The sequence below is a fragment of the Labeo rohita genome, unplaced genomic scaffold, assembly GCF_022985175.1.
Source record: "Labeo rohita strain BAU-BD-2019 unplaced genomic scaffold, IGBB_LRoh.1.0 scaffold_600, whole genome shotgun sequence".
NCBI lineage: Eukaryota > Metazoa > Chordata > Actinopteri > Cypriniformes > Cyprinidae > Labeo > Labeo rohita.
Window position 1 is genome coordinate 34849 of NW_026129525.1, and position 14281 is coordinate 49129.

The window sequence follows — 14281 nt, forward strand, 5'->3', positions numbered from 1 at the left end:
AAACAGCTAAGTCCCAGACAGCATTTGTAACACTCAGCCTAACTGCTAGGGGAGGCTACACAAACACACACACAAAAACATGGTAAACAGAGACACCAGAAAAATATGCCAAATCTTGTTGTGTTTTATACAATAAGTATTAGAAAAGCACTGATAACAAATTCGTTTTTACCCAAACTAGGTCACCCAGGTGACACTCCACATTTTGTATGGTAATTATAGTTCGTAGCGTGTTTGACTTGGGTCATTCTCATCTTGTTTTTTACCTTCCACAACATGAGAATATGCAGCTTGATCTGGTGAAGATGGTCAGTGGATTAGGTGTTCCAGTCAGCACGTGCACTGGTAGGGCTCAACCTATGCAGAGCACATGCCCATTTTTTTCCCTTACACTCCGAAGTGCCCTTTTTTGGTGGCAGTGTTTTTTGTTTTTTTTTTCTTCTTCAATAAATCAATGTCTATTGGTCACCCTTCACATTTGTCTGCCTGTTTTACAAATATTTAGCCAGTGAGAGGAATTAAAAAGAGCTTGTAACTAAATTTTTGGATCTGCTCAAACTGTCAGTCAAAGCCAATAACTCCACCCCCTCTATCTTGACAGAATGATGTTCCACAGCAGCTGAGTCTTGCAAGGGTAAATAAAGATCTTGTTGCTTGAATACGTAATTTCTTTACACAAAAAACTTTGTCTATAAGGCTCATATTTTATGTATTTGAGGTCTGAGACGTGTGGTACCGGAGAGAGAGGGCTAGCATTTGCCATCTTGTCTATAGTACACTTATATAGCCTGTGCATACAGTAGCATTTCATCTCTTTTATAAAATGCCAAATGTATTTTACAACAGGAAAAACTGAGCACCCAACAAACTTTGTAACTGTCACGAGTGTACGTCGTCGTGTGCGTGGGAAGGAGCAGGAGGAGAACGGAGATCCAAACAAGTGTAGTTTTATTTAATAATCCAAAAGTGAACATGAAACAACGCAGGGAAAACAGCAGGGAACCAGTAACAGCGACAACCATGAGCAGCATGACAAAGTAAGACAATATAATCACCGACAAGACACCATGGGGGCAACCAAACTTAAATACACAAGACAACCAATCAGAACACCACAGGAGACAATGACGTAACAAACGAGGACAGGAACAGGAAGACCATAAAAGGACACAACTGGGTATTAACACACAAACAGCCAAAATGGCACACACAGGTCTGACATTACCCCCCCCTCCCCCAAGGCGTGACTCGCGCTGTAACACATACACTGGGGTTGGAGGGTGGGAGGGTGGGAGGGTGGGCGCCCTGGAGGTCCGTGCTGGGCAGACACAGAAGGGAGCGGGGTTCGACTCCAGGGTGGGTCCAGGATCGTACAGGAAGCCATGGCCAGGTAAACAGTCCAGGTGGCCATGGCGGGTCGGGGAGTTCAGGGAGCCCAGGCCAAGGGTATAGTCCGGGCGGCCATGGCGGGTCAGGGAGGTCAGGGAGCCATGGCCAAGGGTATAGTCCAGGTGGCCATGGCGGGTCGGGGAGTTCAGGGAGCCATGGCCAAGGGTATAGTCCGGGCGGCCATGGCGGGTCAGGGAGGTCAGAGAGGTCAGGGAGCCATGGCCAAGGGTATAGTCCGGGCGGCCATGGCAGATCGAGAGGGTAGCCCCCCCTCAAAATTTTCTTGGCGGAACTTAGGGTTCCGCCCGTCCTGGTGAGCGCAGGATGGCGTGCGGGCTCGGGAGGGCACGCTGGAGGACGCGCTGGAGGACGCGCTGGAGGAGGAGCCAACTCTGGAGTGCGCGCAGACTCTGGAGGAGGAGCCGACTCTGGAGGGCGTGCAGACTCTGGAGGAGGAGCCGACTCTGGACAGAGCTCCGGCTCTGGAGGGCGAGCTGGACAGAGCTCCGGCTCTGGAGGGCGAGCTGGAGCTTTCCAGGGCAGAGCGGGCAACAGTGTCACAGACAGGGACCTGGGTAGAGCAGGGATAGAGGAGGTGGACAGAGAAAAGGGAGAAGCAGAGAGTTCTACAGTTAACGCCTCCTCCCTCTGAGGCTCTACAGCCTGGGCTGACACCTCAGGAGGCATTGGCGCGGCTTCTCCAACGAACAAGGTTTTTGTAGCTGACTTGAGACCAGACGGGAGCACTGCCTCTAGAGAGCACATTGAAGAGAGCTCGGGCTCTGATGTGCATGCTGGGGGCGACTCGGCTCAGGTATGCGCACATGAGGCAGCTCGGGCACTGGTGGGTGTGCTGGACGCAGCTCGGGCTCTGGTGGGCGTGCTGGAGGCAGCTCGGGCTCTGATGTGTGCTCTGGAACTTGTCTTGGTTCAGGAGACGCACCAGGAACTTGACTTGACTCAGGAGATGTAGCCGTGATGTGACTTGACTCAACCGTGACGTGACTTGACTCGCTGTAACACATACACTGGGGTGGGAGGGTGGGCGCCCTGGAGGTCCGTGCTGGGCAGACACAGAAGGGAGCGGGGTTACGACTCCAGGGTGGGTCCAGGATCGTACAGGAAGCCATGGCCAGGTAAACAGTCCAGGTGGCCATGGCGGGTCGGGGAGTTCAGGGAGCCCAGGCCAAGGGTATAGTCCGGGCGGCCATGGCGGGTCAGGGAGGTCAGGGAGCCATGGCCAAGGGTATAGTCCAGGTGGCCATGGCGGGTCGGGGAGTTCAGGGAGCCATGGCCAAGGGTATAGTCCGGGCGGCCATGGCGGGTCAGGGAGGTCAGGGAGCCATGGCCAAGGGTATAGTCCGGGCGGCCATGGCGGGTCAGGGAGGTCAGAGAGGTCAGGGAGCCATGGCCAAGGGTATAGTCCGGGCGGCCATGGCAGATCGAGAGGGTAGCCCCCCCTCAAAATTTTCTTGGCGGAACTTAGGGTTCCGCCCGTCCTGGTGAGCGCAGGATGGCGTGCGGGCTCGGGAGGGCGCGCTGGAGGACGCGATGGAGGAGGAGCCAACTCTGGAGTGCGCGCTGGAGGGCGTGCAGACTCTGGAGGAGGAGCCGACTCTGGAGGGCGCGCTGGAGGGGACGCAGACTCTGGAGGAGGAGCCGACTCTGGAGGGCGAGCTGGAGGGCGCGCAGACTCTGGAGGGCGAGCTGGACAGAGCTCCGGCTCTGGAGGGCGAGCTGGAGCTTTCCAGGGCAGAGCGGGCAACAGCGTCACAGACAGGGACCTGGGTAGAGCAGGAGGTGGACAGAGAAAAGGGAGAAGCAGAGAGTTCTACAGTTAACGCCTCCTCCCTCTGAGGCTCTACAGCCTGGGCTGACACCTCAGGAGGCATTGGCGCGGCTTCTCCAACGAACGAGGTTTTTGTAGCTGACTTGAGACCAGACGAGAGCACTGCCTCTAGAGAGCACATTGAAGAGAGCTCGGGCTCTGATGTGCATGCTGGGGGCGACTCGAGCTCAGGTATGCGCACATGAGGCAGCTCGGGCACTGGTGGGTGTGCTGGACGCAGCTCGGGCTCTGGTGGGCGTGCTGGAGGCAGCTCGGGCTCTGATGTGTGCTCTGGAACTTGTCTTGGCTCAGGAGACGCACCAGGAACTTGACTTGACTCAGGAGATGTAGCCGTGATGTGACTTGACTCAACCGTGACGTGACTTGACTCAGCCGTGACGTGATTAGACTCAGGAACAACAACCGTAGCTTGACTTGAACCACCCGCTTGACTTGACGGAGTAAACACAGCTGCAACGTGACTTAACTCAGGAACCACAGCGGTTATGTGACTTGATTTATGAACTCCCGCAACAACTTGGCTTGACTCCTGGGGAACAGCTGTGACCTCACTTGATTCAGGAATGACAGCTTTGGCTTGACTTGACTTGGAAGCTTGACTGGACTCGGAAAGCACAGCTACAACTTGCTTAGACTCGGGGGATGCAGATGTCACTTGACTAGACTTAGTAGACGTAGCCGCAACTTGACTTGATTCCAAAGTCGTATCTGAAACTTGACTTAACTCGGGAGATGTAGCTGCAACTTGACTTGACTCAGATTCAGCCGCATGCCTTGACTCGGATTCAGCCGCCTTATTTGACTCAGATTTAGCCGCTTGCCTTGACTCAGATTCAGCCGCAGCTTGACTTGATTCAGGGAATGCAGCTGCAATTATACTTGACACGGGTAATGCAGCTGCACCTTGACTTGACACGGGAAACGCAGCCGTAACTTGACTAGACTCAAAAGACCCTGCCTCTGGCGTGGCAGCCATCTTGCGTGCAGACTCTGGCGTGGCAGCCATCTTGCGTGCAGACTCTGGCGTGGCAGCCATCTTGCGTGCAGACTCTGGAAGCGTAGCTGCACTTTTACTTGACTCGGAAACTTGACTTGACTCAGCCGCTTGACTTGACTCAGCGGAAACAGCTGCAGACTTACTTGACACCGGAGATGCAGCTGTAACTTGACTTGACTCAGGAAACACAGCTGAAACTTGACTAGACACTGGAGAGGCAGCTGCAACTTTGCGGCGCTTCCTGCGCTTAGTGGCCGCGGCGAGCGCTGGCCACGGGAACTGGGGTGCGCACAGGAGCTGCCACTCGGATATTAGCTGCCCGTGCTGACATTACTGGTGGGTCCAGTACATGGGCTATCCTTACCACGGACGGCGGCTTTCGGAAGCTGGCTGCGGACTCCGGGCTGAGGATGAGGGAGGAACTGGGGGTGAACGAGGGAGGACAGGAAGGAATGAGCCCGCTGGAACCGCATGTGGAGGAAGCTGGCTGGTGGTGAGTTGGAGCGGCCACGTGTTTGTTAATGGGGGGAAGATCGGAGTCTTCCACTTCGACACAGAAATTGGAATTACAAAGAGCAAGGACATGGTTGATAAACTCTGCAACCGGCTTGCAGCGTTCCTCATAAGCGATCGAACAGACCAGAGAATCATCCTTTAGCCCCATTAAGAAACACGTGTTAATCATCGCATCGCTCCAGCTCACCAGATGGTAAAAGCTCAAAAATTCCTCCACATACCGTTCCACCGGCCTCTCCGCCTGTCGAAGGCTTCTGATCCTCTCCTCAGCCCGGAACATCTTCTGTTTAGGTCGGTGATTCTGTCACGAGTGTACGTCGTCGTGTGCGTGGGAAGGAGCAGGAGGAGAACGGAGATCCAAACAAGTGTAGTTTTATTTAATAATCCAAAAGTGAACATGAAACAACGCAGGGAAAACAGCAGGGAACCAGTAACAGCGACGACCATGAGCAGCATGACAAAGTAAGACAATATAACCACCGACAAGACACCATGGGGGCAACCAAACTTAAATACACAAGACAACCAATCAGAACACCACAGGAGACAATGACGTAACAAACGAGGACAGGAACAGGGAGACCATAAAAGGACACAACTGGGAATTAACACACAAACAGCCAAAATGGCACACACAGGTCTGACAGTAACCTGTTGATGAAAACGTAATGTGAATTTGCATTTGCATTTTGCATCTGCATTTGAGTTTGACACAAAGACTGAGATGATCCTCGACTGAGGTGATCCTCGTCACCTAAATACATTTCTAAAAATTTCTTCTTTGATTTATAATTGCTGATACACTTAATTTATTACCATTTAGTAATATTATATGGTCGCATGATTCATGTTTACACTGTTAATGTGCAGGTATTCTCTAGCTAGCTCATTTCTTAATCTAATATTCTATACTCTCTGCTCATCTTCACATGTTGAAACTTAGTAAAACATGGTTTTAAGTATTGTTTTCATAACTTAAAAAAAAAAAAAAAAACATTACAGAATCAGATCACTGTGAAATCTTCATAATTTATCATGCAGAATGTAATTTTTGAGGCTATACGCAGGTTATATATAGGGAGAGCTCTGGTACTATTCAGACTTTTCACTGCAAATGTACTTTTCACAATATTTTATTATTTTTTTCATTGCTGGCTTATTTTAGACCTTCATGAAACCAACATCCCTGGTCCTCAACAGTATCAAGTATTTGCTAGGTAGGCGGATACATGTTGAATATGTGATAGTGACAGGACGGTATGGCTATAGTTTCTTATAATCTATTTTGACTGGAATTGTGTTGGACATAACTATTTACATTTTATTTTAAAACAGTTCGGCAAAAATACTTGGACTTATTGCTTTACCTTCTTCTTTTCTGAAATACATAAACATGTTAACCAAATAATACAAATGAGCTTATAAAACCAAACAGAATTACTAAAAAAATAAGATGTGATGAGTTTCAGCACATGCCCCTCAAAAGGTCTATGCACGGACCTGGTTCCAGCGGTCCCTGTCCATTTTTAGCTCTGCACAAGCTATTTTCTGCCAAAATGCAGATTTTTATGCAAATGAGATTGGGGAATCCATTAGTGAGTTTGATTTTATTTATTAATTTATTTACAAAATAACAATTTAAAATGTATTAAAATTTCTACATTATGTGCATATTTACTTTTGAGTTTAAAATATTTAACAAATATTTAGTAAAATCTTTCAATCTGTCCATGTGCATGACCTACTATGCTCAACAACAGTCTTACGTTTGGGAGTGATTTAGCAAGAAGATCATTTTGTAATGATACATTGATATTATATTATACACACAGGCCTAGGTTTTTTTTTAAAGACAAGGTACATATTCTATTATCATATACATGACGGAGATTACTGAACTGGAAATCTAGGGAAATTAATTAATGAGTTCCTGCTTTGAATTATAATTTACCATGTAGTCTACTTAGCTTATGATTGCATTGAGACAATCTCAACTGCGTCATGCCAATATATATATATAATTTAGTCAACAAACAAAAATGAAAACTATGATAACATTTTTTCTTTTGTAATTACTGTGCAAATAAACTTTATTTATTATGTTATAGCCTTATTCCAAAATGGATTGAATTCATTATTTTCCTCAAAATTTTACAAATAATACCCCACAATGACAATATGAAAGAAGTTTGTTTGAAATCTTTGCAAAACAAAAAAAAAAAAATAAAAACACATGTACATAAGTATTCACAGCCTTTGCTCACAGCCTCAAGTCTTTTTTGAGTATGATGCTACAAGCTTGGCACACCTATTTTTGAGCAGTTTCTCCCATTCTTCTTTGCAGGACCTCTCAAGCTCTATCAGGTTGGATGGGGAGCGTCAGTGCACAGCCATTTTCAGGTCTCTCCGGGGATGTTCAATCGGGTTCAAGTCTGGGCTCTGGATGGGCCACTCAAGGACACTCACAGAGTTGTCCCGTTGCCACTCCTTTGTTATCTTGGCTTCAATCTTTGTTTCATCAGACCTGAGAATTTTGTTTCTCATGGTCTGAGAGTCTTTCAGGTGCCTTTTGACTAACTCCAGGTGGACTGTCATGTGTCTTTTGCTCTATCATACAGGCCTGATTGGTGGAGTGCTGTACAGATGGTTGTTCTTCTGGAAGGTTCTGGAACTCTTTCGGAGTGACCATCGGGTTCTTGGTCACCTCCCTGACTAAGGCCCTTCTCCCCCGATTGCTCAGTTTGGCCAGGTGTCCGCTCTAGGAAGAGTCCTGGTGGTTCCAAACTTCTTCCATTTAAAGATGATGGAGGCCACTGTGCTTACTGGGATCTTAAATGCTGCAGAAATGTTTCTGTAGTCTTCCCCAGATCTGTGCCTCAATACAGTCCTGTCTCGTAGGTCTACAGACAATTTCTTGGACTTGGCATGCACTGTTAACTGTGGGACCTTATATAGACAGGTGTGTGCCTTTCTAAATCCAGTCAACTGAATTTACCACAGGTGGACTCCAATCAAGTTGTAGAAACGTCTAAAAGATGATCAGTGGAAACAGGACGCGCCTGAGCTCAATTTTGTGAAACGGCACAGGCAGCGGTCTCTCCCTTCTCTAACACAGCTAAGTGTTGTGAGAGTCCCCTGGGTGCTTTGACGGCGATCAACAAGAGAAGATTCTCCTCTGAAAGAGCAAATTTTCTCTAAAAGAACTACACGCTACGGATTGTGTGTTTACATAATGTCTTTCTGTCCGTGTCCTTCTGGTTGCAGTTTCCACCTTTCCTTTAATGATCGGTTCTTTGTTAAGAGACTGCGGCTTGCTTCATTGCTTCCCGCTCCGGTCCTTCTACTTCCGGGTACAAGGCCGCAGTGATGTGCATTGGAGAAGAGGGAGAGGAAATGAGTGACGTTTCGCCGCACTTCAACAGGCAGCCAAGGAGATCAGGCTGGAGTGGGTTGCCCCGCCCCATCCCACCCCCACCAGGGAGATCCTCTAAATGGTTTCCTCTAGACGGACTCACCGGGCAAAACAGCCAGTGGTCCTTGGGGCTTCCTACCTCCAGCCACAGACTGTTCTCTTTACTGCGGTGTTCTCTTTACCTCAGTCCCAGGCGAGAACTCTGCGGTCCTTCATGCGATATTTGGATAGATCGACCGGATAGAGACTGTCCCCTCAGCCGAGATGAAGAAGGGGTTTTATAGCCCCTACTTCATTGTACCCAAGAAGGGTGGTGGGCTCAGACCAATCTTAGACCTGAGAGTTTTGAAACCTGAAGGATGCATACTTTCATGTCTTGATCCTTCCAAGACACCGCTGGGCCTGATGCACATGAGACCGCTACAGCACTGGCTTCATATCCGTGTCCCGAGATGGGCATGGCACCGAGGCACGTACCGTGTGAACATCACACTGCTGTGTCGTGAAATCTTCAGGCCTTGGGAAGACATTTCATTCCTGTGGTCAGGGGTACCCTTGGAGCAAGTGTCCAGACACATCATTGTCACAACAGATGCTTCCAAGACAGGCTGGGGCGCCGTATGCAACGGGCGGGCAGCCTCAGGGGTCTGGACAGGCCCTCGGCTGCTTTGGCATATCAACTGCCTTGAGTTATTGACAGTGCTTCTGGCCCTGAAGAGGTTCCAACCTTTGATTCAGGGCAAGCATGTGTTGGTCCATACAGACAACACAGCGACTGTGGCGTACATCAACCACCAGGGCAGTGTATGCTCCTTTCACAACTGGCTTCAAGCGATCTCAATCATGTGGCCGATTCTCTATCATGACAGATTTCGCTTCGGGGTGAGTGGAGGCTCCACCCTCAGATGGTCCAGCCGATTTGGAGTCGATTTGGCCCGGCACAAGTAGATCTCTTTGCCTCACCAGAATCCACTCACTGCCAGTTTTGGTACGGTCTAACCGAGGCCCCCCTCACTATAGATGCTCTGGCACACAGTTAGCCAAGGGACTTCGGCAAGTATGCGTTTCCCTTAGTGAGCCTCATTGCACAGACACTGTGCAAAGTCAGGGAGGACAAGGAACTAGTTCTTCTGGTGGCTCCGTTCTGGCCTAACAGAACTTGGTTCTCGGACCTTGTGCTCCTATCATCGATCCCTCCCTGGTGCATTCCTCTGAGGAAGGACCTCCTTTCTCAGGGGAGTGGCACAATCTGGCACCCGCGCCCAGATCTCTGGAACCTCCACCTATGGTCCCTTGACGCGACCAGGAGGATTTTAGAGACCTCCCACCTTCAGTGGTGAACATCCTGTTACAGGCTAGAGCCTGTAGGCGGCTATATGACCTAAAATAGCGCATTTTTGTGAACTGGTGTTCTTCCCAAGGGAAGGACCCACAGAGATGCCTGGATAGGCACCTGTCTGCTTCAACACTCAAGGTCCATGTGGCGGCTATCTCAGCCAATCAAGACTTGGTGGAAGGCAGATCGGTGGGGAAGCACGATTTGATTATGAGAGTTCTTAGAGGCGCCCAGAGGTTGAACCCTCCCAGGCCGAATCTCATCCCCTCTTGGGATCTTACTGTGGTCCTCCAGGCCTTACAGCAAGATCCTTTTGAGCCTCTTCAGTCAGTCGACATTAATGCCCTTCTATGAAGACGGCTCTCCTGACTGCCCCTCACATCTGTCAAAGGGTGGGAGACTTTCAAGCCCTCTCCGTCAACAGTTTGTGCCTAGAATTCGGGCCGGCAGACTCTCACGTGGTCCTGAGACCCCGGCCTGGATACGCGCCCAAGGTACCCACTACTCCCTTCAGAGACAAGGTGGTTACCTTGCAAGCTATTTCTTCCCAGGAAGGTGACCCCAACCTAAACCTGTTATGTCCTTTCCGAGCCCTGCGCATTTATCTGGAATGTACCCAGCCTTTCAGATGTTCCGAGCAGCTCTTTGTCTGTTTCAGAGGACAGCAGAAGGGGAAGGCTGTCTCCAAACAAACAATCTCCCACTGGCTTGTGGACACGACCCCTAGTGTCGTCATTCAACACACCGTCTCCATTCCCTCCATCAGGGAACGAGGGTTACCGTACATAACCAAGATGTTTTTTTCTGGTTTCATATTCTGCAATGACCAGAACTCAGAGAGAGTGGTTTTGTGTTGTCATTTTATCAAAGTCATTTAATCACATGCACATATGAAATCAAGTGACATCAAATTTCACTGGGCCAAATGTGCAGAGTTTATGATGGCCGCACTGATCTATTAACTCCTATCAAAGAATGGGCATAGATGACGTCCCTTGAACATTCACAAAGGTGAATTTCTCCATTTACCTTTTGTTTTGCATGTTACAGTCCACTTTTACAACAATTAATATTAATAGAAATGACCATTTTCATTTTACAAATAAAAGGACTGACTTACAGTTATAATACCTTCAAACACTATGCAGCAGTTTAGGTTAGTTGTGTACTGCCAGCATACCATGGTAAAAACATGTTTAGCCCTTCTATAATTGAATAGAAAAGGCTAATCTTAAACAAAATCATTCATAGTTGTCATGCATCTGGTCCTGATCGCCAGTCCGCTCGCCACCAAAGGTCGCCTTGCCATTTCACATTACACAGACTGTTGCACCACAACCCGGACTACATTTCCCATCTTCCATTGTGCTGATGACATACACACAGCTGCAACCAATCAGACACACTATATAAACCTTGGACTTCCTTTTCCTGTCGCGAGTATTGTTGAACGTTTAGCACTCACATAGTGTTAGCCACAATTACGAAGCCCTTGCCTAGTTTCTGTGTCAAGTATTTTCTTGTGTTCTTGTTTTGTCACTCGTGTCTTGACCCTAGCATTGTTATTTTGGATTCTTGCCCATCGTGGATTTAACCCTTTTCCTTGTCGTTTCGAACTCTGTTCGGCCCTCGTATGAACTCTAGTCTGCCTATTTGGATTTCCAGTTTGCCTCGCCCCTTGGATCACGTTCGCTGCAGATCGACCCTCACCTGTATAACAGACTACTCTTGTGTCTTGTCCTCACATATCTGTTTGCCACTGTTCGACCCTGCCTGTATTTGACTGTGTCTTTGGTTAATAAAGCTATGCATTTGGATCTGACCGCTTCCCGTCTCCCTCGCTCTGTTACAATAGTATAATGGATATGTGTGCATATGTAGAATTTAAAACTATTTACAGTTAAGAAGAGGAATGCATTCAATGTTCTGATGTAAGGTCTAAAATTAATAGGGTTCTCTTTCATTATAATTTTTTCTATGTTGAGAATAGATTGAAGAAGATACAAACAGCAATAAAAGAAGCTTCACATATCAGAAATTACAGAGTGGCTTATAAAACACACACACACACACACACACACACACATGTTTGTTTTTGTGAATTGTGGGGAATTTCCATAGACTTCTAAAGATTTTATACTGACCAAACGATATTGTCTATCCCCTAACCCAACCCTAACCCTAAACCTAGCCCTCACAGAAAACATGTTTGCATTGTTACATTGTGGGGACATTTGGTCCCCACAATTTAGCAAAAACAAGTACACACACACACACACACACACACACGTGTTTATGTTGTATATTAAAAAATATTATAATAAAAATCTGTCAATTAGACAATGTTCAGAAAAATAATAGTATTGCACTAGACATACCATCCACCTCACTTCTGAAATTACAGCTGTGCACCTGAGATCCCTCGATTGCAGTGAGACAGTTTTCAGTCCCGCTGTCAAAGAGTGTTACACAGCTGTTATTCTGGTACTGTTGCATACGTCGCCTCTTTCTCCTGAGCCCTGGACAGACCAGCTTTACTGACCCCAATTAAATGACAAGACTGATGACAGCCATCCAGCGCCCGCACTCGCTACGCAACTCCAGCAGTCGGGAGATGATAATAAACCTTACTCTAGGAGGACCAAACACATAATAAGTGTACTGTTACCTAATACACAACTAACTACAAAGAGCACAACTGCCAGCCGATGGGAAAACATGTTATGACTAATCTGTTGTTCTCATCATTAAGCATTTTAGAGGTTTTCTTATCTTGTTAAAGTCATTTTTAAACATAACATGATTTAGTATCTGATAAGTAATCAGGAATATGTTCTGCCATGCATTCATAGGCAGATCTGACAGTCTAGATCAGTGTGTATGTGCAGCTGAAAGACTCAGTCTCAAAAAACACAATCACATAAGCTCACGCTCATTCTAATGCACTTCAAATGACAAATGTGAAACAATCCTGTTCACATCCATTACAGCAGGGATCCCGAATAAAGATGGTTCAAAACTGCACGTTCAGAAGGCGCTTCTGCTCGCCTGTAGATAGATACCTACACCAGTACAGCATCCCCCCTCCATTTACTACCAGGTTTAGTGTATTGGCACAGCCTGTGTAAAACCCTTCAGTCTGCACTTTTAAGAAGCAACTGTAACTTAAACACACAGCAGAGCCTCCATCAAATGAAACCCAAGGCTCACGCTAACACTCCATCACTCACACTACCCTTCACCATAATGTACATTTAATTAAAACCTAGAGGAGATTACAGGAGGTGAACTGTCAGACAGTACTGCCGAACAGCACAGCCAGCTGTTTTAATTCTTGATTTGAGAAATAAATCAACTGAACCATTTAAACTGTAGATGTCCTGTCGTGGACACTATTCTGTGTATTTTATCTTGTGAAAGCTACAAAACTAACAGCCAATACTTCCAACATGAAAATCTACTTCAGTTCTTTGCAACCCTTTGTGAACGTGTGATAGTGAAGGGATGCTGCCTCCACATGCACTTGATCAATGGGTGAACACTCACCTTCATGATGGACTCTGAGTGGCTCTGCACAGCGTCTGAAGCTCAACTCTGGGCTCTGATCTGGGACAGATGCAGCCGTGGGTCTGCAGCCCTTTATTGATTCTGGAATGTCTCGGATTAAAAGGCACAGTTTTCCAGCAGCTCCAGTGTTGTGAGCTCCTCACTCCACCCTCTGTATGAGGCTGATCGCTCCATCCGTCCCGTGTGAGATACAACCTCTCCAGCCACTCCAGCCAATGAGAGACCGGCTGTGCTCAAACTCCTCCTACAAGCACAGACCCGCAATAAGAACTTGAAAAACACTCATTCAGAAGCACACCAGAGTAGGAGTTACGCATGCACACACACACATATTAATCAATCACAAGCTGATAGAAAATGCCACACTGTAAACTGAAAACCTGTGAAAATAAATGCGCGTAGCACACACCTATTACATTAAAAGCAAAGCATTCCTCTGTAAATTAAAGTGCAACAATAAAACTACAGCTGGTATCAACATAACATAAAACCAAACCACTGATTAAAGACACCTGATTTCAAATGAAGATGAATATTTGGAGAGAGATACACACAATAGCAATCGGGATCTATGTTCGGTCCCTTGGATTGACTGAAATCACGCAAATCATCCAATCAGCATTTTACATCATGTGATTCCAGAAGGGAGCGCTGCTTGATTTGTCTTTAACAGATCACACATGTTTGTATATATGGTTTCCATGACTTTTTCTACTGTACAAACTGTATTTTCTATCCCCTTACCCAAACCCTACACTTAAACCTACCCCTCACACAAAACTACAAGCATTTTTAAATTTTCAAAAAACGTCATTGTGAGTGATGATCAAAAAAAATAAAAAGTCCCCACAAGGTCAAAATGTAGAGGTATTATTATACTTGTGGGGACATTTGTCCCTATAATGTAGAGAAATACCAGTATATAAACACATGCATGATAACAAGGCATTATGAACACACTACACTAAAATTACCACAACAGAACAAAAGATGATAAAAAGATGAGGAGAGTAAAACACTGAATATAGCCAGGCAACATAAGTACACCAGAAAACCTGAACCAGTTAGATTTCATCTCTAATATCGATGTCAATTTGCTGTATTAAAGCTTCTATTGAATCTAATTTAAGTCCATAACAATGAAAAGTCAAGCACAAATATTGAATATCGAACGTGTGTGTGGCTTCACTAAATTTCTTATTTAAGGCCATTTCA

At 46.8% G+C, this 14281-nt stretch overlaps 1 protein-coding gene across 1 annotated transcript in view; it reads right to left on the bottom strand.

Moving 5' to 3' along the window:
• The window catches only part of LOC127161241 (inactive phospholipase D5), a 39252-nt gene extending 26071 nt beyond the window's left edge, over positions 1–13181 (bottom strand). The window contains exon 1 of the mRNA XM_051103882.1: positions 13046–13181. Coding sequence (XP_050959839.1) covers positions 13046–13051 — 6 coding nt within the window. The 5' untranslated portion in view covers positions 13052–13181. The remainder of the gene's footprint in view (positions 1–13045) is intronic.
• Positions 13182–14281: the final 1100 nt, after the last annotated feature.